Consider the following 27,676-nt stretch of genomic DNA (forward strand, 5'->3'; position numbering starts at 1 on the left):
ACTGGGGAATGTTATTTTTTTAAATGACTGGATTTAGATTTTGTTGACTTCCAAATGGCAAATATCTATGCACTTGCAGGTTGTTGTTTTTCATCAAAGTGTAATGTTCATGTAAAAACAATATTACAGCATGTGTATCAATATTTGTCATGAATTACAACAGAATTAAATTTAATCATTACCTCTAAATCAAAGTATCGGTTTCTTGATTGAATATTATATTTTTGTCATTTTAAAGGTATTGTTTTAGACACTGTCGTGCATCTATCATCTCATATGACATGAGCAACATCATCATTTTCGCCTCGTTGTTTTACACCAAAAATAATGATGTCCCTGTGTTATATGAGATGATAGATGCACGCACGACAGCATCTAAAAACAATACCTTTATTCTCATTCTTAAACACTTCAATTCAAATAAAAATTATCACAAGTATACCAAAATTAATTAAATTAAATCCTACATTTTACAAGAAGTTACCTACGGCTTAGAATCGATCAGTCCTGTTGTTGCTATGCGCCTCTGATTGGTTTACATAACGAATATGGGTATTGCTTCGACTCATGCATGCTGAACCATGTTATTTCGTGTCATATCACATGGCTAAGAGCCAATAAGATTGTAGGAACATTCTCAAGTGTATAAGAATTTACCATGATCATCACAGTCATTTTTGCGAACTACTAACCATATAACTTCATTTAATATTGACTGCTCATGAGAGAAATGCTGCTTTCAATGAGTTGATCTGGAGAGTGTAGGCCTTTTATTTTGCAGTGCTTATTACTCGAGCTGTTTTACCCTCAATATTATAAGAAAGATTACTATTTACCCCAAGACTGAAGGTTAAGGAAAATTGTAGGCCTTACACTATGGCTGCTAGGAATATGCAATTTTGGAGGTTAAAATATGCACCACGATTTTCCAAATTTGTAGATTTTTCCTCAAATGTCAAAAATTTGGAGCCAAAGTATGTGATTTGACCCTCAATTGCGTATTTGTAGTAGCCCTACCTTACACTCTTTATAGTTACCATGAGGGGAATAGAATGCACCATTTCCTGCATTAAGAGTAGCCAATATTTGTTTTGTTCAGTGTTATATTCTGTGCCATACTAATCAGGCTAACAATTTACAAGCAGGCAATATTTGCAAATGAGTGCAAGAGTGTCGCCGACATGACCAAGGGCATGATATCAACAATGTGCCGATGCAGGGAAAAGGTTGCTACAAAAAGTGACTTCTCCTGCGGTACATCATCACTTTTTATAGCAACGTTTTTTCCCTGCCATCAGGGAAATAGTTTGAATATTTTATGTCATGTGATGTAGTATCCACCAATGAAATAACAGGAATATTTTTATGGGTTATATAATATCAACTAACATGATTATTCCATATGTTGATCCCTCCAGGGTACTGCCGGACAAGAAGCAGAGGCTGGAGCTGAGATGTCAGCCCTCGTCAACTATGTGCAACCAGTACATTTCCACACATTTGAATCATCAGAAAGTAAGTATGATGTCATCTCATAGTCTAATGAATATGTCAGAAGCATTTTTTGGATTGTGTATTATATTATCAATGAAAGAGATGATGTAATTATTTAAATTTCATATGCTCAAGAACTGAGGTTGATGTGGAAATAGCACATTGCTGGTGAAAATATGAAATTGTGTAGAAAATTATGTCAACTGAGGTAAAAAGTAACTGGCATTAAAAATAGCAAATTTTGTGGGGTTTGCTACAGCGTGTACAAAGGCCAGGGCTGCTAATGCAAAGTAACAGTACTTGTGCACAATTTTGAATTAAAAGGAATCAATTGCACAGAAACAATCAAATTGCACATTGGACAACTTTGTTAAAATAATTCTTGTGCCTTGCCAAAAGAAGGCTCTTCCCTACTTTATCTTAGCATAGTTTGTAGACTATCAGACAAGTAAAACTTAGGTTCTGGTTTTCAAGCCAGGATTATCAGTGCAATTTTCAATCTATGTTTGTATCCTGAGGTGTCAGGTTTCTATGAGGTTTACAATGCCCACACAAAATGTGTAATTCCTAACCCAAAAGTTTCAGCTATCTTGGATGATGAGGGCCCACTAGCTCCTAAAAGATAATGATATTCATGACTAAGAAAAGATGCCCCTTCTTCTCTATTCATGGTGTCAATCTTAAGTGTATCAACTGAAGAAATTTGAAAGTTTTGATATTATTAATACTTCTTTTTGTTTTTTGTCTTGCAGAGAGAAACCACAGTTACGAGATCTCATCATGGGTTGAAACATCTGCCATGAACAGACTCAAAGAAAAGCCAGTAGAATTTGTCAAGTATCCTTTACTTGAATTTGTATGAGATTTTTAAAGTGTGCACTACAATCATATCTTGTGCTTTTCTGTTTGTATTTGTATCCAGTTGATTAAAGTTTGTCTGCTTGTTTGTTTTCCTTTTGTGAAACGCAATGATCTTGCATTCAACAGCTCTTCCTATACCTTTGTACAGGAGCCAACCATTGTTAATCCGTGATGAATCCACAGTCCAGTAGCGTATACGCGAATGCAAGGTTACGTATGAGCGCGTAAAATTCGTCATGCCTGGGACGTATGCGTAAACATGAAATCTCTTATGTTGGCTGTAGCAGCTGAATATTACCACTTTATTCTTTAGTTTTATTGACGATATCAACAGAGAAACGCCGCGATCTTTTTGTTAGGTTGAGTGGCAATGACAAACAGACATTCCGAATGAAAGAATCATGTGAATTAGACATCTTTAGCTTGTTTCATTGTTGAAAGGATTCAATCATGTTTCACCGTTGTTCATCACCGATTAACAACTTGCGTCCGGTGCGTCTGCATGGTTTACTTTGCTCGGGCAGCTTGAAGTAAACCACTCAGACGACGTGGACGCATCGTTGTTAATCGGTGATGAACAATGGTGAAACATGATTGAATCCCTAATAATACCGCTACATAAGTCCCCTAAGTTAGCAAATTAGTATTAGGTGTGAGAAGATGTCAGTACATTTACTGTTCAGTTTCTACATGTACTAATAGCCTTAGTTGGCATGTACGTTAGAGGGATCAATGATACTCCTACAGTCCTAGACAGAGGGCTGTTGCACTTGCCGACTTGCATGCCCTGATCATTGCATTAAAAGACTAGCCAGGTTCACAACAGGGCCATGCAGACTGGCTTTTTGAACTGATTGTATGGAATTGAACTGATTTTACAGATTTGTTTTTATTTCATCTAGCCTAGCAAATTTGATTCCTTAACCTTTAACCTTTCAGCTATAACAAGCGCCAACTGTCAAGAATCTATCCCAGAGGTACTCGTGTAGACTCTAGCAACTACATGCCACAGGTACAGCAGTTTTCATAGCTCATTAAGACGTCATAACCTGCAAACCACCTGATAACCACCAGAAAACAAAAGTGTATTACAAATAGGTGTATACATATACAATGTAGTTTATAGGTCAATGTCATCAAGACTAATACAAACCCGTCACAACTTTGGATAAACTATGAATTTAAGGAGTGAGTTAGACATTGCCTGTTAATAAACATGATGAGTTTCATTGTATTTTCATCTTTCAGAAAAGGGACCATTCTTACACCTTTAATATTTTGTTACCTGTGCTTTATGCAAGGGAAACTGGGGGCAGGCCTAGAAATCTGTGGCAGTGCAGACGAATCCATTTGGATCATTCCTTGATTTTCACAAATCTAGCTCGTGCTGCACAATGATTGAAAAAAATACTGCCATCATACAGTCTGATTTAGTCATTCAAGATAGCGACTTTGGCAAACGCAAAAGCTCTGCACGCAACCGATAATTTGCCATTTTGGGGTTTCATTTGCTTAAATACATGAATAATCAAACCGGAGTCAATCTTGGTATATATTTTGTCTTTCTGTAAACTGCCAATATGAATTTGCCCGGTTGATGGTTTACGAGAATCTTTGCACAAATTGATTCACAGATTCACATTGGATTTCTGAGCCTGTGGGAGACAATGTTCATAGCAATAATATCCCAGTCTCACACATTCAGTTAGTGCAAAGTAGGCCTGGACTATATAAAATTGGCTACACATGAGACTAAAAGTAGTATGAACTAGTCTTGTTATGAGGTTTGTTTATGGTATGGCTCATTGGGAAGACCTTATATTCTGATAGGTATGAAGCAGCATGTCAGATCAAAATAACATTAATAAAACTGAGTGGATGAATAGCATGGTGGGAAGTATAAAAAGTGGAATATTGTTTATTTTCATCAGATTTGCACAACGCGAGTCAGAACACTACAAAACTTTGGGCTTTGTAACAAGTTAAGTCATTTGCCCACACAGATAGTGTGACTTGAGCCAGACTCTGAGTCAAGTAATTGCCTTGAGAATGACAACACTGGTGGAGAATACCCTCCGGTCACATCACAAGTCCAGCCTACAATTAATAATCTATTATTATTGTTTTCGTGACAGATTTTCTGGAATGTTGGTTGTCAGATGGTAGCACTGAACTACCAGTCACTTGGTAGGTATTTTATTAGCATGTGTTGGGATTCAGTAAGGGACGAAATCAAAATCTACCATCACTCTTTCCATACCAACCTCATATAAGGCATATTAAAGTTACAAATAGAGAAGACAAAAAGGACAATGGCCATTTTGTGATGGAACACATTCATCATGCATTCCTGATGGTGGAAAACTTCAAAGGTTGTTTAGGTTCAATTACTGTATCATGCAGATTTTCATGTTCTAATCCCTATGATAATTTGATAGATATTTGGAATGGAATTCATGTTGAATTTTATACATTTGTGTAACACAATGGGGTCATTGGAGGTGGTCATTATGAGTTCATCGACTGAAACTTTGCTTAAATTTTACTAATGTCATTGTATTCTTGTTTGATGATGCACTTACGGATTTAATTTTGTTTTACTTACCGCGAAAATATCATGTTCCATACGGTTCCATGGGCGCTGCCATCTTAATATTTGAAGCCACAAGTGAGTGATTCTTACACAATTCAGCGCCAATTTTGAAGCTTTTTTCACTTCTAATAAATGCCCCCCCCTGGAAAAAGGCATGTTTATTACATATAATACGGTAACATGATATATAATTATAATATTGTTTCAGATTTACCTATGCAACTCAACATGGGAGTGTTTGAGCATAATCACAGATGTGGGTATATCCTCAAGCCTGATTTCATGAGAAGGAAGGATCGCTACTTTGACCCATTTGCCGAATCTACAATGGATGGCATAGTTGCTGCAACAGTTGAACTCAAAGTAGGTGTCAAAATGGCACTAATTAGACCAGATTTACAGATTTCTTACCCAAATATTTAAGCATTATAGATATAGATGTATGCTGCCCCCTAAGAATAGCACAACTAAATTCTATGTTGATTCTATGAGGCAGTGCGTACAAAGTCATGCTAAGATGCAGTCTCTTCCCTCCATGTCACGCTACACATACTACAGTCTGTGCACATTGAAGTACAAACCAAATCTGTGGCATCGGGGGTTGATGCTTTGCGTCACACGCACTGCGTGTTAAAAAAAGTCACACGTAAAAAGCGTGGATCGTTCGGCAAGTACATATCGCGCAGCAGTTGACGTGCCAAAGAAGCATTTACACACGCATTGCACTGAAATAATTATTCTAATACCTCCAGTTTCGGAGGTCTGTTTACTTTGTATTTCTATGTAGACAGACTGTACATCTGACTAAGGCACCAAGGGCTATGACATAATTGCATGGTTAAGCCGATGGTATAATTATCAAATGCCGTTGGTTAATGGTAAAAATATTGACTGGTAATATAAAGACTGATTAAACTGTCTAGCATTTCTACATGAATGATATAATAATAATAATAATTGATGTGTTTACTGACAGGTCATTGCTGGTCATTTCTTGAGTGACAAGCGAGTTGGAAGCTATGTTGAAGTTGACATGTTTGGCTTACCTGCTGATACCGTGACGCAGAAAACACAAAACGCATAAACAGTGTCTGGAAGTGCCATCAATCCGGTCTATGACTCAAAACCATTCATATTCAAAAAGGTATTTATCTTTCATTTTGATACTTTCAAGCTACATATTTTATGACATATAATTTTAAACTATGATCACATGACTTTGGGTTAAAACCCCAGCAGGTAGGTTCATTGTGAAGTGCAGATAGGCAAGACCCTTCACCTGCAATATCTCTCTTCACCCAGATATGCCAGGTATAAAAAAATCATATCTGGTTGATATGCTGCTGCCAGGGAGGTAATAAATATACTTTATATAGGACTTTCAACCCCTTCCCACAGAATATCAAGTTTCTACTTTTCAATCTAGTTATCAAAGGAAATGAGATGGATATTATGATATGTGACACGATCAAGGGAAATGAGTCGGATGTCGCTAATATTGATTTTGAGATATTGGCAAAGAAAGTGTTAAAATTCTTTTGTTTTTTACTGTTTTGAGCAATTGATAAATTGATGTAACTTTGCGAAGAAAAGTTGTATCAACATTAGGTTTTCAGTTTCTGAAAGCTCTAAATATCATCTTTAGAAACCTATGTAAAACTCGTTTTCGACCATGGTCGACATGTGACTCATTCCCCTTGATCATGTCACATATGTGACCCTGACTATTGCATGATCTTCACCTTTTAATGAGAAAACAGCATCATTTAATCAAAGCTCTTGTTGTGAATTATTGTACTTCTTAAATTCTACAAAATTGAGTTGCTGTTTCAATCATTATTATATGGCGTCTCCGTAATAAGTAAAAAAGAATTCCAATTATAATATGTGTCAAGAACAAGTGTAATAATTATTATTAAGTAAATGTTGCTGGTATAAGTAAAAATAAATGTCGGCACATGCCTACATTTATTATGATAGCACCTTTCCAGAGAAAATATCTTACCCTTCCCAGAATCCATTGCAACATGATAATCACCTCATTACATCAAATGACACTCATAGTTCTTTGTACAGGTTACCTTTGTTTCATGTTGAGAATAGTTGATAGCCAAGAAATAGTCATAATTTGCAGGCTCTGGATGTGCTCTGCTCAGCATTTTGATTGTATTTATCCCTTAGTACCACTGAGATACTACAGATGAATCCATCGAGCCAAGTGATGGTCGAATTTACTGGGTTCTGTCTGCACCAAACTGGTGTTGTTTCTGCCCAATTGGGTGAATTAAATCCGCTTAAAAATCGATGTTGAATTGTATTGTGTTGTAAACTTTCATCATTCTTTTGTCTACGTGTAACACATGTGATTGAATGCAGTTTAATATCCCCGCCAAGGCTGCATCATTTCACATTTTAGGTGGAATAGACTAAGGGGGCACCCAGTTCTGGCTGGCATTGAGGTGTGTAGGAATGCGTGAAATTGGATTCGTCTATACACCAGAATCATTTCTCTTCTATAAGGTGTAACAAAAGCGCACCACCTCTCAGTATTTTGATTGTAATTATCCCCTTGTACCATTGAGATACATCAGAATCATTTCTCTTCTATAAGGTGTAACAAAAGCGCACCACCTCTTAGCATTTTGATTGTAATTATCCGCTTGTACCACTGAGATACATCAGAATCATTTCTCTTCTATAAGGTGTAACAAAAGCGCACCACCTCTTAGCATTTTGATTGTAATTATCCCCTTGTACCATTGAGATACATCAGAATCATTTCTCTTCTATAAGGTGTAACAAAAGCGCACCACCTCTTAGCATTTTGATTGAATTATCCCCTTGTACCATTGAGATACATCAGAATCATTTCTCTTCTATAAGGTGTAACAAAAGCGCACCACCTCTTAGCATTTTGATTGTAATTATCCCCTTGTACCACTGAGATACATCAGAATCATTTCTCTTCTATAAGGTGTAACAAAAGCGCACCACCTCTTAGCATTTTGATTGTAATTATCCCCTTGTACCACTGAGATACATCAGAATCATTTCTCTTCTATAAGGTGTAACAAAAGCGCACCACCTCTCAGTATTTTGATTGTAATTATCCCCTTGTACCATTGAGATACATCAGAATCATTTCTCTTCTATAAGGTGTAACAAAAGCGCACCACCTCTTAGTATTTTGATTGTAATTATCCCCTTGTACCACTGAGATACATCAGAATCATTTCTCTTCTATAAGGTGTAACAAAAGTGCACCACCTCTTAGCATTTTGATTGTAATTATCCCCTTGTACCACTGAGATACATCAGAATCATTTCTCTTCTATAAGGTGTAACAAAAGCGCACCACCTCTCAGTATTTTGATTGTAATTATCCCCTTGTACCATTGAGATACATCAGAATCATTTCTCTTCTATAAGGTGTAACAAAAGCGCACCACCTCTCAATATTTTGATTGTAATTATCCCCTTGTACCACTGAGATACATCAGAATTATTTCTCTTCTATAAGGTGTAACAAAAGTGGACCACCTCTCAGCATTTTGATTGTAATTATTCCCTAGCAGCTTCCCATTATACCTGGATGGAGAGAGTCCAAGTGAGGTGAAGGTCCTTGCCCAACTGCACAACACAACAGGCACCACAGGGGTTTGAACCAGCAATCTTCCAATTATTAGACGGTCTCTGTACCACTGCACCAATATGATATATGTATTTGCATTTGATTGATGGAAAGATATAATTTTCTTGTTCATAGTTATATTTTGCAACTAGACACAAAATCAAAAGCAATGAGAAAGTTTGGCAATGAATATCTATGTTTTTGTTGTTACTGTTGGTGATGGTAGTGTAGTTGTTTGTGTATGTGGTACTTGTGAATTGTGGTATGGACTGTACTGTAATTGAAAGGTGATATTATTCTATTTATCATTTGAAGAAAGGACATATGTGCTTCACCCTGGCAGGGCATAAGACAATGCTAGACACAATGATTTTGTTACATTTGGTAATGCTGGTTTTAACATTCAGCGATAAAGTTATCTCATCGTGTGATGTGCGGTATAATGAATGGCTTATCTATACATAAATCATAGCAAAAACACTTATGTCAGTTCATACTAAATAATGACTAAACATGTATATAACTAAGATTTCAATGAGTAAATTTCAAACCAGTCTTAACAATAACTGTTATTCACCCTTCAATTGCACAATGTGCATAACTTTTGTGCAAAAATCTTCGTGTTAATTAAATGTATTAACAACAGACAAAATCCATCTCTATTTTTAGTGTACAGTTAAATTTACAGTTATCGCATCCAAAGCTGGTGGACATTTTTTGTTGCTTGCATGCCAAAAGTACCTAGTTGCTTAGCAAGCTAAGGATCAGTCTCCTATATCTATGCATCAATAACTAGGGTTGCGCAATTTAAATCACATGATTTTTTTAAATCACTGATATTAATCTTTTTTTTTTTTTTTTTTAATTTTTTAATTTTTCAATAATCATTGTGTGCATGGACTTACTTGTTCTTTATGATTTTAAATAACTTCAAGAAACCTTTGTAGGTTTGTTATCAGATTGTACATATTTATATTGTGCATTTGAATGACAATAGTTTTATTTTTATTTATTTTATTTTATTTTTTAACTCTTTGGCATTATGTCCAGCCACTTTGGTTGACTTCACTGGATGTTGTGTGCTTGGGGAGGAAAACATGTTTAAAATTCAATTGAAATAATTTTATTTTTAAAAATTATTTAAATTTTTTTTAATCTGATTTTTTTTCTTTACATTTTGTGCAAAACCAAAACGTGTTTATTGACACTTTTATAGTGTTTATAAAAATTGTATTTGCTGGGCAAATTATTATCCCAGAAACCATGAATATTTGTGACATGATCAAGGGGGATGAGTCGCATGTCATCAATTTTCAATTAGAAGTTTTTTACATCATTTTCTGGCAGTTTATGAATGCTACATTTTGATACAAACCCCATCAAAATCAAACATCTGGTTACCAAGTTATGAGCAATTTATCAATGGCTGAAAACAATATAAAACAAAGGAATTTGAACACTGTTTTTGCCAATATCTCAAAAACACTATTGGTGACATCCGACTCATTCCTCTTGATCATGTCACATTTTGGAATTTTGTCCTCTTGTCTCAAGAGATATCTATAATGTTAAGTCAATTATAGGTCACCCCGGTCATCCGGGTACTTATTTTACATGACGCTACAGTCGGCTACACTTACGCTTTTCAACCCACAATAGATCGTGCAGCTGAGCGACTACTTGAAGACTTGTAGCAGAGCTCATTCGGTTGTTTACGTTCTGTTTTGACCTCGAATCGAGCAAATTTCTCGGCCGATTTCGGTAAAATAAAGGTTAAATACTTGGCGAAAATTGCATTTTATGTGAAGCTGAACACATGAACATGTAGAGGAGAGTCTTTATTTTTGTTGTTGGCTGGAGGCCCCATGTCGAGAAGTTATAGAAATGGTAGTATGTTGGCCGATTTGAAAAGGGACAAACCACAGAAAACTACAAATTTGACTTCTGAATCGGATTTGTTGTCAACGGAGGTCAACGGCTTGTGACGTCACTCCAGGGTCACCTATAGAATTTTGCCTTTTGGAACAATGACTTAGTCAACACATTTTAATGGTAGCAATTTTGTAGCTATTTTCCATTGATTCAGTTGTAAAGAATATGAAAAATTTACAAATCCTCTTATTGTCATCAAGTCAAATTCTTCACTTTGATGCCGCACCATTAATTTAAACAAGGCTATAATTAGATTCCTTCGTATTCAGAAAGACCTTAACTTTTGTACTTATGACTAGACATTTTCTCCATAAAATGGGCTGTTCCAGTTGAAATCCATACACCCCCTATTGAAGACATGAACTAATCTCCCACACAGGGAGTGTAGATTTCAAATGGAATTGCCTATTTAGGTAACTCATACTCCCTGTGTGGGAGATTTAAGGTCATGTCTTATATAAGGGGTGTATGGATTTCAACTGGAATGGCCCAATACACCAGTAAGCTGGAAATGTTGAATATTGCATTAATTGAACATAAACACAATAGCATTTGAATTCAACCTTTTAATATTTATTTCTTCTTTTCACACACCTTCAGATGAATTTCCTAAAAAAAGAACAATTTTAGGATCAACACAGAGTTGTTCTTTGAAGTCTGTGGTTGCCTTGGTAACCTAAGAATTTAATCATGGGTCATTGGATTCTATGCTTTGTTGTCATGTCAACAGATTTGGAAGCTTTTTAACTGTTAATAATTACTTTTTCTCCCATATTTGCTTTCTTTTAATTCAAATTGTAAAATGTTAGGTAAATTTTACAAAATTATACAAAATATCAAGAGCAATCTCAAGAACCACTGAACCAGTACTAGGCTTGTTTGTACTCATTTTCATGAATTTTTTCATGCTGATTGCAAATAAGATCATGAAAATTAACATTTCTGAAATATTTGAGTTTTAAAACAAAATTTGTCTACAGTAGACACCTGCGTGGAAAGAGTTATATTATTATGTTCATAACTTTGAGTATTTGTCGTTGAACAAATTATTAAGAAGACAGCTATTTTGCAGCCTGCTATAACCTTTTTGTCTTTTGGACTTTTTCTCAAAAAACTAGTTAGGTTGTGTTTTTTTTTTAATTTAAATGTGGTCATAAGTTTACAGAACAAAATTGTATTAAAAAATTCTTTTGACACAAGTGATGTATCAATATGTAGATTATTCACACGTCCTACCAATTTTACTATATATTTAATCAATTGTATCCCAAATTACCATTCCTCAAAGAAGTTTGCACCACTGTAATGGGTAATTTCACTTGAAATTCACACTCCCTGAATGAGATCTTAATGTCATGTCTTCCATAGGGGTGTATGGATTTCATATGGAATAGCCCATTTTATATTAGATGGCACTGAATAGGTGACTCTATTTGAAATTCACACTCCCTGCGTGGGAGATTAAGATTATGTCTTCCATAGTGGGTGTATGGATTTCATATGGATAGTCCAAAGCACAGTCTTGGGAAAGAAATATGGCACTATTTTGTTATTATGTTTTTGCAGATCATCATGCCCCAGCTTGCTATGTTGAGAGTAGCCGTGTATGAGGACAGTGGCAAGCTAATCGGACACAAGATTATACCTGTCCAAGGTCTTAGACCAGGTAAGTATGACAGCCAAAGTTGAAAAAATGTGCATTTCCCAAATCCAGTAATTTCCTTTCAATTCATTCTTCATTCATTCCTAGAATGAGCTTCTTGGATTACACATTTTATCCAGATTGGGTGGTCCACTTGTTATCTGTTACACACATTAACCCTAACCCAACTATGTCTCTCTAAAGCTCACTATTAAAACCACTCTGCGTGCATGCATTCCACGTCACTTGATGACGCAATCAGCCCAAGTCATATATAGCCAGGGAATCGTTGACCGGGCCAACGTCACCTGTGTGGCTACATGCTGGGGATCTTCTGCGTGGCATGCGAGGGGTCCCAGGCTCGAATCCGGGGTGCCAAGTCTCCTTTTTGTTTCTTCTTCCCTTCCGATAGCAAAAAACCACGGGTAGGGTTAGGGTTAAGGTGCCTCTTGGCTGTTATAAATAGCTGCCCTGTAGACATTTGGCAATTTCTGCATTCTATACTGTACACATATGACACCTGATATTTATTTATTGCGGATGTTACCTTGTTGAACTAAACCCTTTTAGTTTAATTACATTCCCGTACCACTGGGGATCTCTGAAGGCATTACATGTTTCCACTATCCCTTTGTTTTTATCATCCAGTCCCCCAAGTTGCAGGCTCTGGTGGTAACAAATGTTACAAAACGCTGGAGCGCTCCAACCACATAATCCCAGCTTAATGTTGGTCTTAACCCTGGAATTACGGAAACTTTTGGACCTCATAACTGCTAAATTGTTGGTCTAAAGTATATAAAAGTATACATATTACGGATGGCAAAATCCAAAAAAACAAGGTGTTTTTTTTTTGTTCAATGTAACAAAAAAAAATATTGGGCCTAAATTTTTTTCTTAAAACTATCTAGGAACCATTTTTCTTTTTTTTTAATTTTGACCAACTTACCCAAAAATATTTGGGCCAAAATTTTTTCTTAAAACTATCTAGGAACCATTTTTCTTTTTTTTTAAATTTTGACCAACTTACCCAAAAATATTTGAAATTTGGGCAAAAAAATACATATTACGGATGGCAAAATCCAAAAAAACAAGGTGTTTTTTTTTTCGTTTCAATGTAACAAAAAAAATATTGGGCCAAAATTTTTTTCTTAAAACTATCTAGGAACCATTTTTCTTTTCTTTTTAATTTTGACCAACTTACCCAAAAATATTTGAAATTTGGGCAAAAATCAGGCATTTTTGTGATTTTTTTTTAATTGAGCATTTTTTGACCATTTTTGGTGCAGCTCTCTCCAAGTTGGTCAAATTTCAAAAATATAAAACATGGTTCCTTGATATAGGGTTAGGGTTCTACTCCTAATACTAAAACACCCGGGTTCTACTCCTAATACTAAAAGTTCTGTCCCCTCCCATGCCAAAAGATGTAAATGATTCATTTCTGGGGGTAGTTAAGTCCTTCTGGTCTATATGTATTTGAACTTGTGCCAACTACACAAGCTTACACATTGTATACTGGCCTGTATTTGTTGTTGATCAGTCTTTGAATCTCACAGCCACAATCCTTATGGATACTGCGATATTTGACACCCAACTCTGGTTGGCAATATAATTCAATGCTAGGAGTTGCTGTTACCATGGTTACTGTTAGTTTAAACATTTCTTTTTTGCAGTCTATGGTCTGATGAATAATATTAGGAAAAGGCTAAAACATTTATATTAATTATTAATTCTGTTAATTAATTAATACTTATTAGTTCAATTTTAAATTAATAATTAAAAAGAATATAATTAAATGAAAACCAGGGGTCCAACTCCTAAAAGTGAAGTGTGCACTTAGCTCGGTCCACCAGTTTTCAGTGCAATAAGCCAATAACCGCTTTTTCATAAGAATGTCCAAAATTAATACCACAAAACTACATGTTTATAATATTTGGTGGGTTTTTTATAGGGGTGAAAAACCCACATTTTTTGTAATTTTCCCAAAACGTAAACTTCCTAAGTACTATGTTATCAGATTGTAAATGCCATTATTTGTCATCATTTCAATATTTTATTGTAGCAAGGGAGTAAATCTTATTGTTATCACCATCTTCCGCATCACTTGACTATATTTTATATAGCTCTTGCATTAGAGACCTCAGGAAGATCTTAAAATAACTTGGCTTTCCTGGGAAAAATCAGTAAAAAAACCAACACCAGGCAAGTGTGAGCCAATCAATCATCCATTCTAATCCCTGATTGTTGCTATGAGTCACATGCTTTGTGTAGTGCAACGTTTCTTTACTACCATTGATATCAAACTATATGTATGGTGAACGGATGATGAGGAGTTTCCTTCCCTATGTAGTGTGAATGACTTACCTACCTGCCTGCCCTATGTGGCGTACATCAATCTGTGGTGTAAACTTTGCTCCTCTCATATTGGTGATGATAGTTGATTATGGGGAATAAGTCTAGCTTAGAAGAAGATTATGATTCAGCTATATACAAAAGTACTCATCATAGTCATAACAGGACATGTCAATGTGTTGGCGATGGAAGTACAGAAGGTATATTGGTTTCACTATATGTTTTACAATTCTTATTTCTCACAACATTTTATTGCTTACTGAGAGGAGAAGCTTTCATCCAGTTTACTCTTGGACGTCGTCAGCCCCAATATCTAACACGTTAGGGAGCTGTTGGTTTGACTATACTTTGTTTGACTATACCCTGGTGAAAATTCAAGTCTTGCAGTATATTTTTTTGCATAACAGTAGAGCAAAACTTGTTAAAATTTGATTTACTCTATTTACGGGAGTTGAAAAAATGACAATTTCACACTTTCACATGTTTGATTTTATGTTTGTTTATGTGCAGGTTATCGTCACATCTGCCTTCGCAATGAGTTCAATCAGCCTCTTATGTTGCCATCATTATTCGTACATGTGAAGGTGAAGGACTATGTACCAGAAGGCTTCTCAGACTTTGCCGATGCACTTGCTAACCCAATAGCATACCAGTCAGAGATTGATAAGAGAGAGGACCAACTCAAAGCATTGGAAGATGATGCAGAAATTGATGAGGTAACTAGGCACAGGTTGTTATGCTAAATGAGGAAAACTGTCAGGGTTTTAGCTAGTTGGGCTTTCTTTCATTATAATTATCAATGATATATCTCATATAAACAGGTCATTATCATTTAATTTATTATTTTATTAATTTTTCATTTTACACCCTATTTAACAGTAGCCGCTTGTCCTTTTGATCTTACAAGTAAGATATAATACTAGGTCAAGTAAAAATAACCTTCATGAGGTCATTAGTATTCAAAGACTGGAGAATTTTTATTTGTGTTAATATCTGTTAATTATTTGTAAATTCTACTCACCTGCATTGCAGGAATTCATAGCACAGTTTTCTAGGCCATTACCAAAATTCAGTATTTTCACACGATTTGCTACTTTTGTTTTATCAGGATAATTTGGCTATGTTATTAATTCAACTTCAATAGCCCTAATCATAGGATGCACACATAGACTACACCTATACACTGTATCAGGATGATTTGGCTATGTTATTAATTCAACTTAAATAGCCCTAATCATAGGATGCACACATAGACTACACCTATACACTGTATCAGGATGATTTGGCTATGTTATCAATTCAACTTCAAAAGCCCAAATCATAGGATGCACGCATAGACTACACCTATACACTGTATCATGATGATTTTGCTATGTTATCAATTCAACTTCAATAGCCCAAATCATAGGATGCACACATAGACTACACCTATACACTGTATCAGGATGATTTGGCTATGTTATCAATTCAACTTCAATAGCCCAAATCATAGGATGCACACATAGACTACACCTATACACTGTATCAGGATGATTTGGCTATGTTATCAATTCAACTTCAATAGCCCAAATCATAGGATCAATGCATAGACTACACCTATACACTGTATCAGGATGATTTGGCTGTGTTATCAATTCAACTTCAATAGCCCAAATCATAGGATGCACGGATAGACTACACCTATACACTGTATCAGGATGATTTGGCTATGTTATCAATTCAACTTCAATAGCCCTAATCATAGGATGCATGCATAGACTACACCTATACACTGTATCAGGATGATTTGGCTATGTTATCAATTCAACTTAAATAGCCCTAATCATAGGATGCACACATAGACTACACCTATACACTGTATCATCATGATTTTGCTATGTTATCAATTCAACTTCAATAGCCCAAATCATAGGATGCACACATAGACTACACCTATACACTGTATCAGGATGATTTTGCTATGTTATCAATTCAACTTCAATAGCCCAAATCATAGGATGCACGCATAGACTACACCTATGTTTTATCAGGATGATTTGGCTATGTTATTAATTCAACTTCAATAGCCCAAATCATAGGATGCACGCATAGACTACACCTATGTTTTATCAGGATGATTTGGCTATGTTATCAATTCAACTTCAATAGCCCAAATCATAGGATGCACGCATAGACTACACCTATGTTGTATCAGGATGATTTGGCTATGTTATTAATTCAACTTCAATAGCCCAAATCATAGGATGCACGCATAGACTACACCTATACACTGTATCATGCTAAAATCAACTCACAATGACAAGTAGTGTCTATTATTGCCCATCAAACTATTGTGGAATAATTTAATTCTATAACAGTCTCATCATTTATGTGTGATTGAACATCACTTCACACTATTCCAAAGAACAACCTTTGATATTTGTTTCTTTTATCTTGATGTGATGATATTTTACCAAACATATTCTTGACAGAATTTCTGAAAAAGTGATTTTCCTTTATTAAATGTGACCGTCCACGGCGAATGAGCCGTAAATTCCTTCCCGGTCAATTTTGTTTTATTTCGTGTTTAAAAATAAACATCATAAACTTAAAATGGTATATCATTTGACTTCAAACGATATCCAGAAGCGGAGTTATGGTCAGTTAAACTTTGCTCCTTCAACAAAATTATGGCTTTTTTCGTTTCTATGTGTGTCTCTTTTTCCACATTGCTGGCAATAAATATCAAACAGTCATAATTGGCGGTCATTTCAAATCATCCCCAAGTCAACGAGGTTTAAGAAGGTTCTCTCATTGTTAATTGTTGGTTATGCATACCTATACAAATAACCCACCACTTGAAAAGGATTTAGCAAAAGCAAACAAAGACCAGAGCTATTAAAAGTTCTATAGCCATCTAAGGTAGAAGCTTATTATCCACTTCAATAATAGGGTTATTGATTGGTGTTGTGACTATCCAAATAAGACAGATGTCGCGCCAGCTTAAGTGACCGATGAATACGACCTTCGTACACATTTTACACCATAACTCAGAATACAATTTAGGGAATTTACGGCTCGTTTGTGCTGCCGGGTCACAAATTGGAATAAGTGTGTTTAACTTATAAGAAGATGGTAAATTATATATATATATATAATTAGTTACAAGTTACTACAATCCTGAAAAAAATAGTTGGCACACATGTACTAAACAGTTGAAAAGCATGCTCTATCAAAATTGGAGAGGTGAGTGAAACATTCATTTAATGTATGTGAAGCACAGACTCCCCCCTTGTATCTCACCCTTCTCTACCACCATCTCTCAATGTTGGAGGGTCTCACAGACCTGCAGACAACATGACTTTGTTCAACATTGAATTGGGGGAGCAGGGGAAGACTATACCAAAAGACAGGCAAGATGTGCCAACAATTTTTTCCATGATTGTAGCTGGCTATTTTTAAATCCTCGCCTTAATTCTTCATCGCATTTCTGCATTTATTTTCACAAATGGTGAATATAAGGCCAATAACAAAACAATAATAAAGTATTGTCTATCCAACTAGTATTGAAATAAATTACTAAATATTGGGAATATTAACATGCAACTATCATCCATCAAGTGGATTTTCAAGTCTTGTGGAGTTCAATTCATGGGATATTCTAGTTAAGTACATACACAGGGAGTGTGAATTTTAAATGGGGTTACCATAATAGGTGACTCCATTTGAAATCCACACCCCCTCTGTGGGAGATTCAAGTCATGTCTTTCATAGGGTGTATGGAATTTAACTGGAATAGCCCATTATATTTCCAAATCATACCCTGTGAATAAAATGTATTTGATAACCACAAATATTGATCCCATTGTGTATTAAGTCCATTTCAAAGTTTGACATCCTTGAACTACTAGATTACATCTTGCTGTTGCTGCTGCTGCTTCTGCTGACTATTCTGCTGTTGCTGCTATTTATGACACATCAGCTTGCTGGTATTGTAGGGTGATGGTATAATAATTCAGAATTATACAATAAATAGACTGTAAATAAATACTTGGTAAGCTATGTATAAGAAGTTTGTATGTGTTGAGATATGATAAGAATAGGCAATAGAGCTGAACAGGATTAAGTTGAAAATTGCTGAGAGATCTAAAAGCTCTAATTTGATTGGTTACTCAGATCATTATACAATGTAATTTACCAATCAAAGGCACTGTAAGAAAGGCAGTAGTGCCCACAAAACTACTTTCTGTGATCAAGGTTGCCAAAAATGTTAAGCTTTCCCAATTTTTCTTCTAAACATTGGTTTCTATGGGACAGGCAACTACTGGAAGTCACAAGAGCCAATGTTGGAAAGTGACCTAATTGTTTCTTACCCATTGGTTTCTATGGGACTGGACATTGTCAAAAGTCGTGGGTAAAATCTTCAAAAGTCGCCCAATTGGGCTACCAAATGGTGGGTTTGGCAACCCTGTCTGTGATGTGATCAAGCTGTGTAAGTAATTAGCCACTTGCGGTTCGCCATTATGCACTATATGGGGAGAGCCTCGAACTGGCAGCATACATGAAAGGAAGAATTACGTAACCTTACACAGAATGTTATATGACTGGTTCAATTCCCATTCATGTATGCTGCCAGTTCGAGGCTCTCCCGCACATAGTGCATAATGGCGGAACCGTGCAAGTGGCAAATATATAGCTGTACCAGTGCATGTAATTCACTGTCAGTTTTAACAAGAGTAAGATATTACCACTGACTAATTAGCATATCCACTGCATTCACCCAAAATACCTTCATAATTAGCCTGTGATTCTTAAATTTTTAATTTCTTATAAATTTACAACTTTATAAATAATTTTCAAGTTGACCTGTTTCTAATTCCAAGTGTTTAGTGTAATAAGATGGTAAAGAGTTACCATTGAATTATATCTGCAGGTAGTAAATAGAGGCATTAGAGGCACATTTACCGCATCCATAGAATTAAGTTTTGTCCCTCCTACTTTCTGCCTTTCCCTTTCCACCACCAAAGATGCAGGAAAAAAGTGCTTCTTGGTCTACAATTATTTTAGTTATTTGTATTTTTCAAGAGTATCCCCTATGTTAATACAATTGCTCCCATAGTTTGCCCCCCCCCACCCCATAACTTGTGGCACTACCACTGGTGGGTAGCACATTAAAATTTAAATTTAAAATCATTAAGATGGTGGTCCTAGATTTAAATCTTATACCAGAGGCAATAATAGTGGACTACAAAGAAAATAGATTCTTATTTTGTCAATTTTATTTTGTTTTATCTTATGTGAATGTCAAAATATGCATTGCTTGATCTCATCACAGATGATACACTGTAATATCAAAGTGTATTGTAATGAGCATGGTACAAAAGGGAGCTTTAACAATTCCATGTATATATATATATCTCTTTAGTGCATTTAGATAGTATCATTAATAGCTACCCCAGGGTACTGAGTCCTGGATACCCCCATGGTCTCATAAATAAGTAATAACTTAATATTAGAGACCAAGTTACAAAACCTATGATTGGTGACTGCCTGCAATTTTCGAACGTTTCTAGCCCTATATGGTTAATAAAAATTGGGTGACTTTTCAACATTGGTCTGTGCAACTTGCAGTTTTTTACTTCAATAGAAACCAATTGTTGGAAAAGTTGATAACTTTAAGATGATTTGACCCACTATTGGTCTGTTCCAGTTGATATCCACACACCCCCCTATGGAAGATCTTCCACACAGGGAGTGTGAATTTCAAATGGGGTTACCTGAATGGGTGCCTCCATTTGAAATGTACACATCTGTGTGGAAGACTAAGGTCATGTCTTCCATAGGGGGTGTATGGAGTTCAACTGGAATAGCCCAATTTTGGCAACCCTGATTAGAGATTCTCTTTCATTTAACATTTGTCAAATTAAGGAGAACAAAAAATGTTTCTCCTAGGTAGATCACTAATACATTGGGTTAATCCATTTTATATCCACACTCCCCCTGTTGGAGCTTTGGGAAATATCTTCCACGGGGAGTATGGAATTAGTGTACTATACAACTCATTTGATGCTCTCCCTCCCTCTCTAAGATTCAGGTTGAATTATTATTAGAGTTAGAGTTCAACTGAAGCTACTTCATGTGTTCATTCCATTTGAAATTCATAATCCCTCTGTGGAAGATCTTCTACATGAGTAGTGTGGATTTTACATGGAATAGCCCATTTCTGAAATTATCTGGAATTGCTTGTGACTTAAAGCCATAATGTGTTATCTAGTAGAATGAAAAAAAATCAAACCTGATTTTTTTAGCATAAATGTAATATTTACACATGTTTCAGCATACACCTAAATGATATCTGCCAAATTTGTTGTGCTGGTCAAGTCAACACAGCAGTTTTGACATAATGTCATATTCAGACATTAACCCCCCCACACCCCCCCCCCCCAGATCTCTACATTAAGGCCAGAGTAATGGAAGACACATTCGTCCACGACCGAATTTGAGATTTTTTGATATTTATCAACACTAAGATGTATTCTTTCACTTGAAACTGATCAAATACAACTTGCTAATATTTATTCAAGTATTGTTGCTTGATTTATTTCACTCTTTTCAACTCTAAAAAGTCACATGGCTCAAGACAGCTTAGTAAATTGGCGGAAATAATGAGTCAGAAATGCGTGAATGCGAGAAATATTGTGATTACTGCAGCGAATCGCGTCGCGTGACGTGGCGCAACTCTCTGGCGTATGTCCAACGCAGTCAAGGCGCATTCGGTATGTTGTTAACGCCAGCAAATGTGGTGTAAACAAAACAAAAATTTGCAGTCAAAATGCCACTTAGATTTTTTAATTATTTTGAATTTTGGCGCACTGAAAGCAGACATTATAGATTCATTGGTGCAAAAAGATGCATATTTAGACCATGCACCAGATACAGCTTTTACAAGTGTGAAAGTCTTACCGTTTTAAAATTTAAGGGCGTTTTGTGCATAATTTGGACATTTTTTACTAAAGCGTCGATTTCTCAGAGTTCACTTTTGACAATATTTGCTTGCGATTTTTGTGACAAGATAACTCGAAAAATATGCAAGCAAAGGGTAAACTTTTGCACTATCCTTTAGAGTACATCAAAGTCTAGGGAAGGTTTTTTCATATTTTCAAAATATTTGTTTTAAACAAAAATATACACCATTATGTGCAATTTTTAGCTTAATAGAGTGATAAAATGGCTTTTGTATATTTTTGTTTTTAAACCAAATATTTTGAAAAAATGAAAAAAGCTTCCCTAGGTTCATGTCTCTTCTTCATGAAAAGCTAACTGAATTTTTTTTACTCCGAAGGGATTTTTTTCTAAGTTGTCACAAACAAATTGGGGTAAAAAAGTGAATTTTTGTGATTTTTTCAAAAACTTGAGATTTTTGAACAAATCTGACGTCACCATGGGATTCCTTGACTCATTTCCTTTCTAAAATGTATAGTTTTATATACTTTGGACATACAATTCAGAAATAATGAAGCTCGAAAAGGTCCATGTTCTCTCCCATTACTCTGCCCTTAAACGGCCAAAATAGCTAGTAGGGTTTCTTTCACTTTACTTTGTTATTTTGGTTTGAAATGGACAGAAACCTTTCCTGATAGTTCTTTCTAATATTGTTTCAGCAGTTTGATAAAAGAATAACAAAATTAACATTTGATGGCAATCATACATTATGGCTTTGAAGTTAGTAGGCAAAAGACAAATTAAGCTGTGAGCTTTTTGTTTTCTATTTCTTATTAGTTTCTATATATAGTGGCGGCAGGCAGCCCTGGGCTTACAATCCATTTATTGCTTCCCCTTTGTTGAGTAAAACAAGTCTTAAAATAGATGTACCTAAACTTTGTTCACTACTACTTAGGCAAGACTTATAACATTGTGGATTGATATAGAACGGTGTATACGCAGTTGGGGGAAGCACAAAAAGTGGGTATTTCGTAACTCACACATGTTTTTGTGCATTTACGCAAACTCAAGTTAGGACTTAATTGATGAACTTGCTTACAAAAATTGAAATAATTTTTGCCTGTTTAGTACTGAACAAAATTGTAGGATATGCAGTGATATATATCCACCAATTTGTGGAAGCAAGATGCATTTTACTTCTTTACATGTTGCTATGAAACATAAGGTATTGTAATAAGAGAGTTTACATGTTGTTATTGCGTGTTCTGTTATAATAGATAAGCATAGATAAACAATCAAAAGTGATAATACATTCTTATTCAATGGGTGCGTCTTGTAAAGAATTCACGTAATTTGGTTGGTTTTCTGGTGTATAATATCTCACAATAGTTGATAGTGATATTAGTCAGGCTAGCGCCACGCAACGGCAATGCACGCTTGTTGCTCCTCAATGATGTTTTGACGTTTTGACCCGTAAGGTTTTGACCCCTGTGGAGGTCAGATCGTGACCTTTGACCTTTTTGTTTATAACTCCAGTAGGGTATGTGACCGATAAGTAAAAGTATACTTTTTCTGGATTGCCATGACAAGAGGAATAATTTGGGGACCTTTTCAAAACAGCATTTGAGCACTTTGAATTTTGACCTCTGTGTGATCTTTGACCCACCATATATCACAATGCTCAATGCTGACAGAGGTCCAGTTAACTTATTTTTGAAGTTGGTGGTTTTGAGAAGCAATATCCATCAAAACAAAACTATGGACACCAAAACAAGCTTCTGTGGCAAAATTGAGTTTGGCAGCCAAACTATATCGAAAATATGACCTATTTGCAGTCTACACCCCCTGTGAGGTTGATTAAGGTCATGTCTTCCATAGGGGTATATGGATTTGAACTGGAAGAGCCCAATAACATTTTCACATGCAAGGAGTTTGACCTTATGCCTGCCTCATCTTGTCTTTGTTATATTACAGTTGGTTTCTTAAGGTAATAACCACTTGCAAAAGTCAAGGAAAGATCAACTGAACATTCCCCCTAGTCAAAATAACCTTTGAAAAATAATTTGAAGGTATAAGAGTTTATTACAGGTCATACACGTACTCTCATATTGAGAGTATTCTCCAATATAATAGCAATGATGAAAGTCTCATATTTTCAACAAAGCAATAGGTATAATAACGTAATTATTTACCAGGTTCACCATCAGAAAATAATAAAGGAGACAAGCAGAAAAAGTGATCCCACCTGGGAATCGAACGCCGGACCTCAGGTTTACAAGTGCCTTAACCACTTGGTCATGGGAGCTTTGTGATAGGTAGTTGATACATTGTTTGGATATGGCTATTCGAGTGTATTCATGCACCCCTATGGAAGACATGAACTTAATCTCCTATGCAGGGGGTGTAGATTTTAAATGGCTTTACACGTTCAGGTAACCCCAAATGAAATTCACACTACAGTTTAGGGGTATCTCAAGGATTTTCTGGTTACCCATGCTAGATCCGGGGTTCCTGGAGGTTACCCCTACCAGGACTACTACCCCTACCAGGACTAGTTTAAGTAGCGGGACCAGATTTCTATCAAATCATACCCCCGGCTGTTTAATAACTTGATTGTGTAAAACGAATTTCAAATCATCCAGATAGTAATGACATTGTGAAAATGGGTGCAATTTGAAAGTTGTAATTCGAGGTTAACAACTGCACATTTTGCCTTTGGAGCCGAGGAATATTCCGAGGTCCTAAGCAAAATTTTTAGATTTTTTACAATGCCCAACATTACCAATGCAAAGTTTATATTAACCTCATTCATAACCATCACTTTGATCCTTTCACATTACAAAATAACACAAAATTGTCCTCAAAAGTCTACACCCCTGTGTGGGTGATTAAGGTAATGTCTTCCATAAGGGTGTATAGATTTCAACAGGAATAGCCCAATGTGACATGATCACAAGGAGACTCTGTGATTGGCAAGGTCACACAGCAATTAAAGAGAGGAAAATCAATGCCATTGCAGCTCACAGGATATAATTCATATGCTGAAAAATATTCTCATAGACAGTCATGATTGAGTGGGAACCGTGGCACAGCCAAGAGGGTTAGCTACCCCCTGGCACACTCATCTCTCTTACCCCCTGTGGAATGCTGTGATTGCGTGGGAACGGTGGCACAGCCAAGAGGGTCAGCTACCCCCTGGCACACTCATCTCTCTTACCCCCTGTGGGATGCTGGTCAGGGATCCACATACGGCACATGCACACGCCTAAGCCATGCAGTACTAGTCTATTGTGAGGCTATTCTTGCCACTGCGCACCCCAGAGTTTCTGGGTTGTATTCATTTATTGAGTTTAATGTAATATAATATTAATCCCTTTCCTGCTTGTCACCTCCAGATTGGTAGTGTTGTCAAAATGCAAATCTGTATGCGTTATAATTAGCCAGCTTTACTCAAAAGTGTATTATGCTGTGATGCCGAAAAGGGGGGGGATGCTTCAAGGCTACACAAATGTGCAGTAACGTCACTATGAATATCAAGGTGATAAGCAGTGTAGTTGGTGTTCAGAGGTAGCCCTTTAAAAAGCAGCATAACATGGACAATGTGGTGCAAATAACATACGGGATGCTAATTTTAACTTTTGTACATCAGGAACTTCTATTTTATTAAAATTATCATCAATTAAATGTACTTATTCAACTTATAATAGGCAGGACTCATAACACAGTGGATTGATAAGAAGTATAGAATGATAGGGCTGTAATAAAAGAATTGGTAAAGTCAACTGTTATAATGGTAAATGTTAAGTTCAGTTTTGTGTTTCTGATATCAATTGGAGGCTGAAACATTTGAAAAGTTATGGTAGAATTCATCAGTTGAAATCCTATGGAAGACACAACCTTAATCTTCCACACAGAGAGTGTGAATTTGAAATGGGGTTACATAAATGGATCACTTCATTTGAAATCTATACCCCTGTGTGGGATATTAAGGTCATGTCTTCCATTTGGGTGTATGGATTTCAACAGGAATAGCCTATTTTGGCACCCGACTTTTAAGTTCTGTGTTTCTGATAACAGTTGGAGGCTGAAACGTTAAAAAATCAGGTTATGGTAGAATTCATCAGTTTACAATCAAAGGGATGTAGCCCACAAGAAATGAAACGTCTTAGCCAAGAGCAGTCAAAGTTGGAAGAGAGTCAAAAACTATTGCAGAAACGTCTTCAGGAGAAACAGCAACTGAAACAACAGCAACAGCAGGTTCAGCAGCAGCAACAGCAGCAGCTACAGCCACCACAGCAACGTCCACGTCGTTTGACTGAACCACTAGTTGTACCTCCTCCTCCTAAAAAGGTGCAAGCAGTAGAAATTGGTTAGTATACGTTTCATTCTATCTCCACATTCAGGATTACTTCCCACAGGTATCTTTACCCCTTATACACATTACGGTTAGCCCCCACTGTCAGGTATCCTTGCCCTTGATAGCTGTGGTCCTTATGTATGTATCATTTATAACATACTTAATATGGAAAGGACCTTTGCTCCCTAATTCAACACAGGCTACTGTGACAGCAATTGATGGTGTACAAGCAATAGAACAAATCATGAAGAAAGAAGTTGAAGCGACTCCATCGTCTGCTAGCTCATCTACTATAGGCACACCAGGATATCAAAAGAAAAATATCCCTGCCTCAGGGTCAGGGCAAGTGGCAGGGGAGACCACTAATGGCGCCACAAAGACTCCATTGACACCTGTATCAAGTACCTCTAGTACTGCTACTCCTGTAGTACAGAAACCACCTATTGAGAAACAAAACAGTATCTCAACAATGGCAATCTCGCAAGCAGGTAAGCAATGGATGTATGCGTATGTGTGCGACAGGGGTGGGGGTTGTTATGTGTGGGGGTCTGTTGGGGTGTGTAAGCAATCTCGCCAGCTGGTAAGCAATAGATGGGAGGTGCATGCGTATGTGTGTGAGGGGTTGTTACGTATGGGGGTCTGGTGGGGTGTGTGGGTGTATGCATATATTTAGTATGTTGCTATTTTTATCGGGAACTGTTTATGTACATGTAGGTATTATATTTGAATTGAATGGACTTATCAACTTTGTTGTGCTCTTGATATTAGCAATGTTGCTTTAGTGAGGAATGAAGTTAGAAAGCAGCAACTATAAAAATAGTGATTTCTCTTCTTTCTTATATAACTAACATAAGATAGATGGTTTTAGGTGTGTTGACAAATTGTTTAACCTCAAAATAATGGATGACAAGTTTTTCCAAGTCATCGACAAATATAAGTCAAACCTGTATCCAAGTTTAACTTAGATTTAAGTTATGCAATTAGTTTTTATGAAAAATATATTTGGTATGAAGCTACCGAAAATTGTAGCAGTGCAAATCTGTGTCAAACACAAATCATGAGGTATAGGAGTATGGTCTAAGATGCGAAAAGCTGGCAGGTGTGTTACAGTGATCACAACTGTTATTCCATTTGGACATATATTACCATTGCATCCATTCAGGTTGGCAGATCTGCTATAGTGATCACAACTGTTATGTTATTCCATATGGATGTATGTCATCATTGCATCCATTCAGGTTGGCAAGTCTGCTATAGTGATCATAATTTCACAACTGATATTCAGGTTCATCCAAAAGCAATATGATTGTTAAGATAGTCCCATTATGTTAGTCTATATTATGTAGTAATATTAACCACATCTGAGTATGGTGATAAAAATAGTATTCCCTAATTGAAAGCTGGATCATTCCAGGGTGAATAAAATGGAATACTGCCTCTTTCAATTAGGGATTGGTACATTATTTACTCATCTATATATACACCTACTGGTTATTTGTTGTAAATGATTTATTTTTAGTGTATGTGAATGACAAATGTGTCTTTAAAATAAAACCTTCCATCAGATGCATATGATGAAATAAATCCTGCTCATGAAGTGTTTATTAACAAGATGAAATGACAGTGGCTCGATTCCAGTCTTTGGTAATTTACATCATCTTTCTATAATTTATTCTTGTTTTTTGCAAAATCGAGCAAATCCGATTCCTCATTAGAGGGTTGTCAATCAAATTTGGAAATTTAACAAAATATTTACAAAAACAAAATATGTTAAGCTTAGGCATAATGTATCCTGTTTTTCACAGTTGAGATGTTTCACATGTCCAAACACTTTAATGGGCTCGGTTTAGATAGCAGGGTGGGGGTATAGCAAGCCTGCAACCTTTACAATAGGGA

The 27,676-nt window shown here is 36.1% G+C and overlaps 1 protein-coding gene across 1 annotated transcript in view; it reads left to right on the plus strand.

Annotated features, from left to right (window-relative positions):
• Nucleotides 1-27,676, plus strand: part of LOC140152429 (1-phosphatidylinositol 4,5-bisphosphate phosphodiesterase beta-1-like) — a 195,778-nt gene that overhangs the window by 142,835 nt on the left and 25,267 nt on the right. Inside the window, 9 exon segments of the mRNA XM_072174737.1 lie at nucleotides 1,419-1,515; nucleotides 2,247-2,331; nucleotides 3,295-3,367; nucleotides 4,491-4,542; nucleotides 5,157-5,311; nucleotides 5,925-6,092; nucleotides 12,078-12,177; nucleotides 15,013-15,218; nucleotides 25,980-26,268. Of these exon segments, the coding sequence (XP_072030838.1) occupies nucleotides 1,419-1,515; nucleotides 2,247-2,331; nucleotides 3,295-3,367; nucleotides 4,491-4,542; nucleotides 5,157-5,311; nucleotides 5,925-6,092; nucleotides 12,078-12,177; nucleotides 15,013-15,218; nucleotides 25,980-26,268 (1,225 nt within the window).

The sequence above is a fragment of the Amphiura filiformis genome, chromosome 5 (assembly GCF_039555335.1).
Source record: "Amphiura filiformis chromosome 5, Afil_fr2py, whole genome shotgun sequence".
In the NCBI taxonomy this organism is placed as follows: Eukaryota; Metazoa; Echinodermata; class Ophiuroidea; order Amphilepidida; family Amphiuridae; genus Amphiura; species Amphiura filiformis.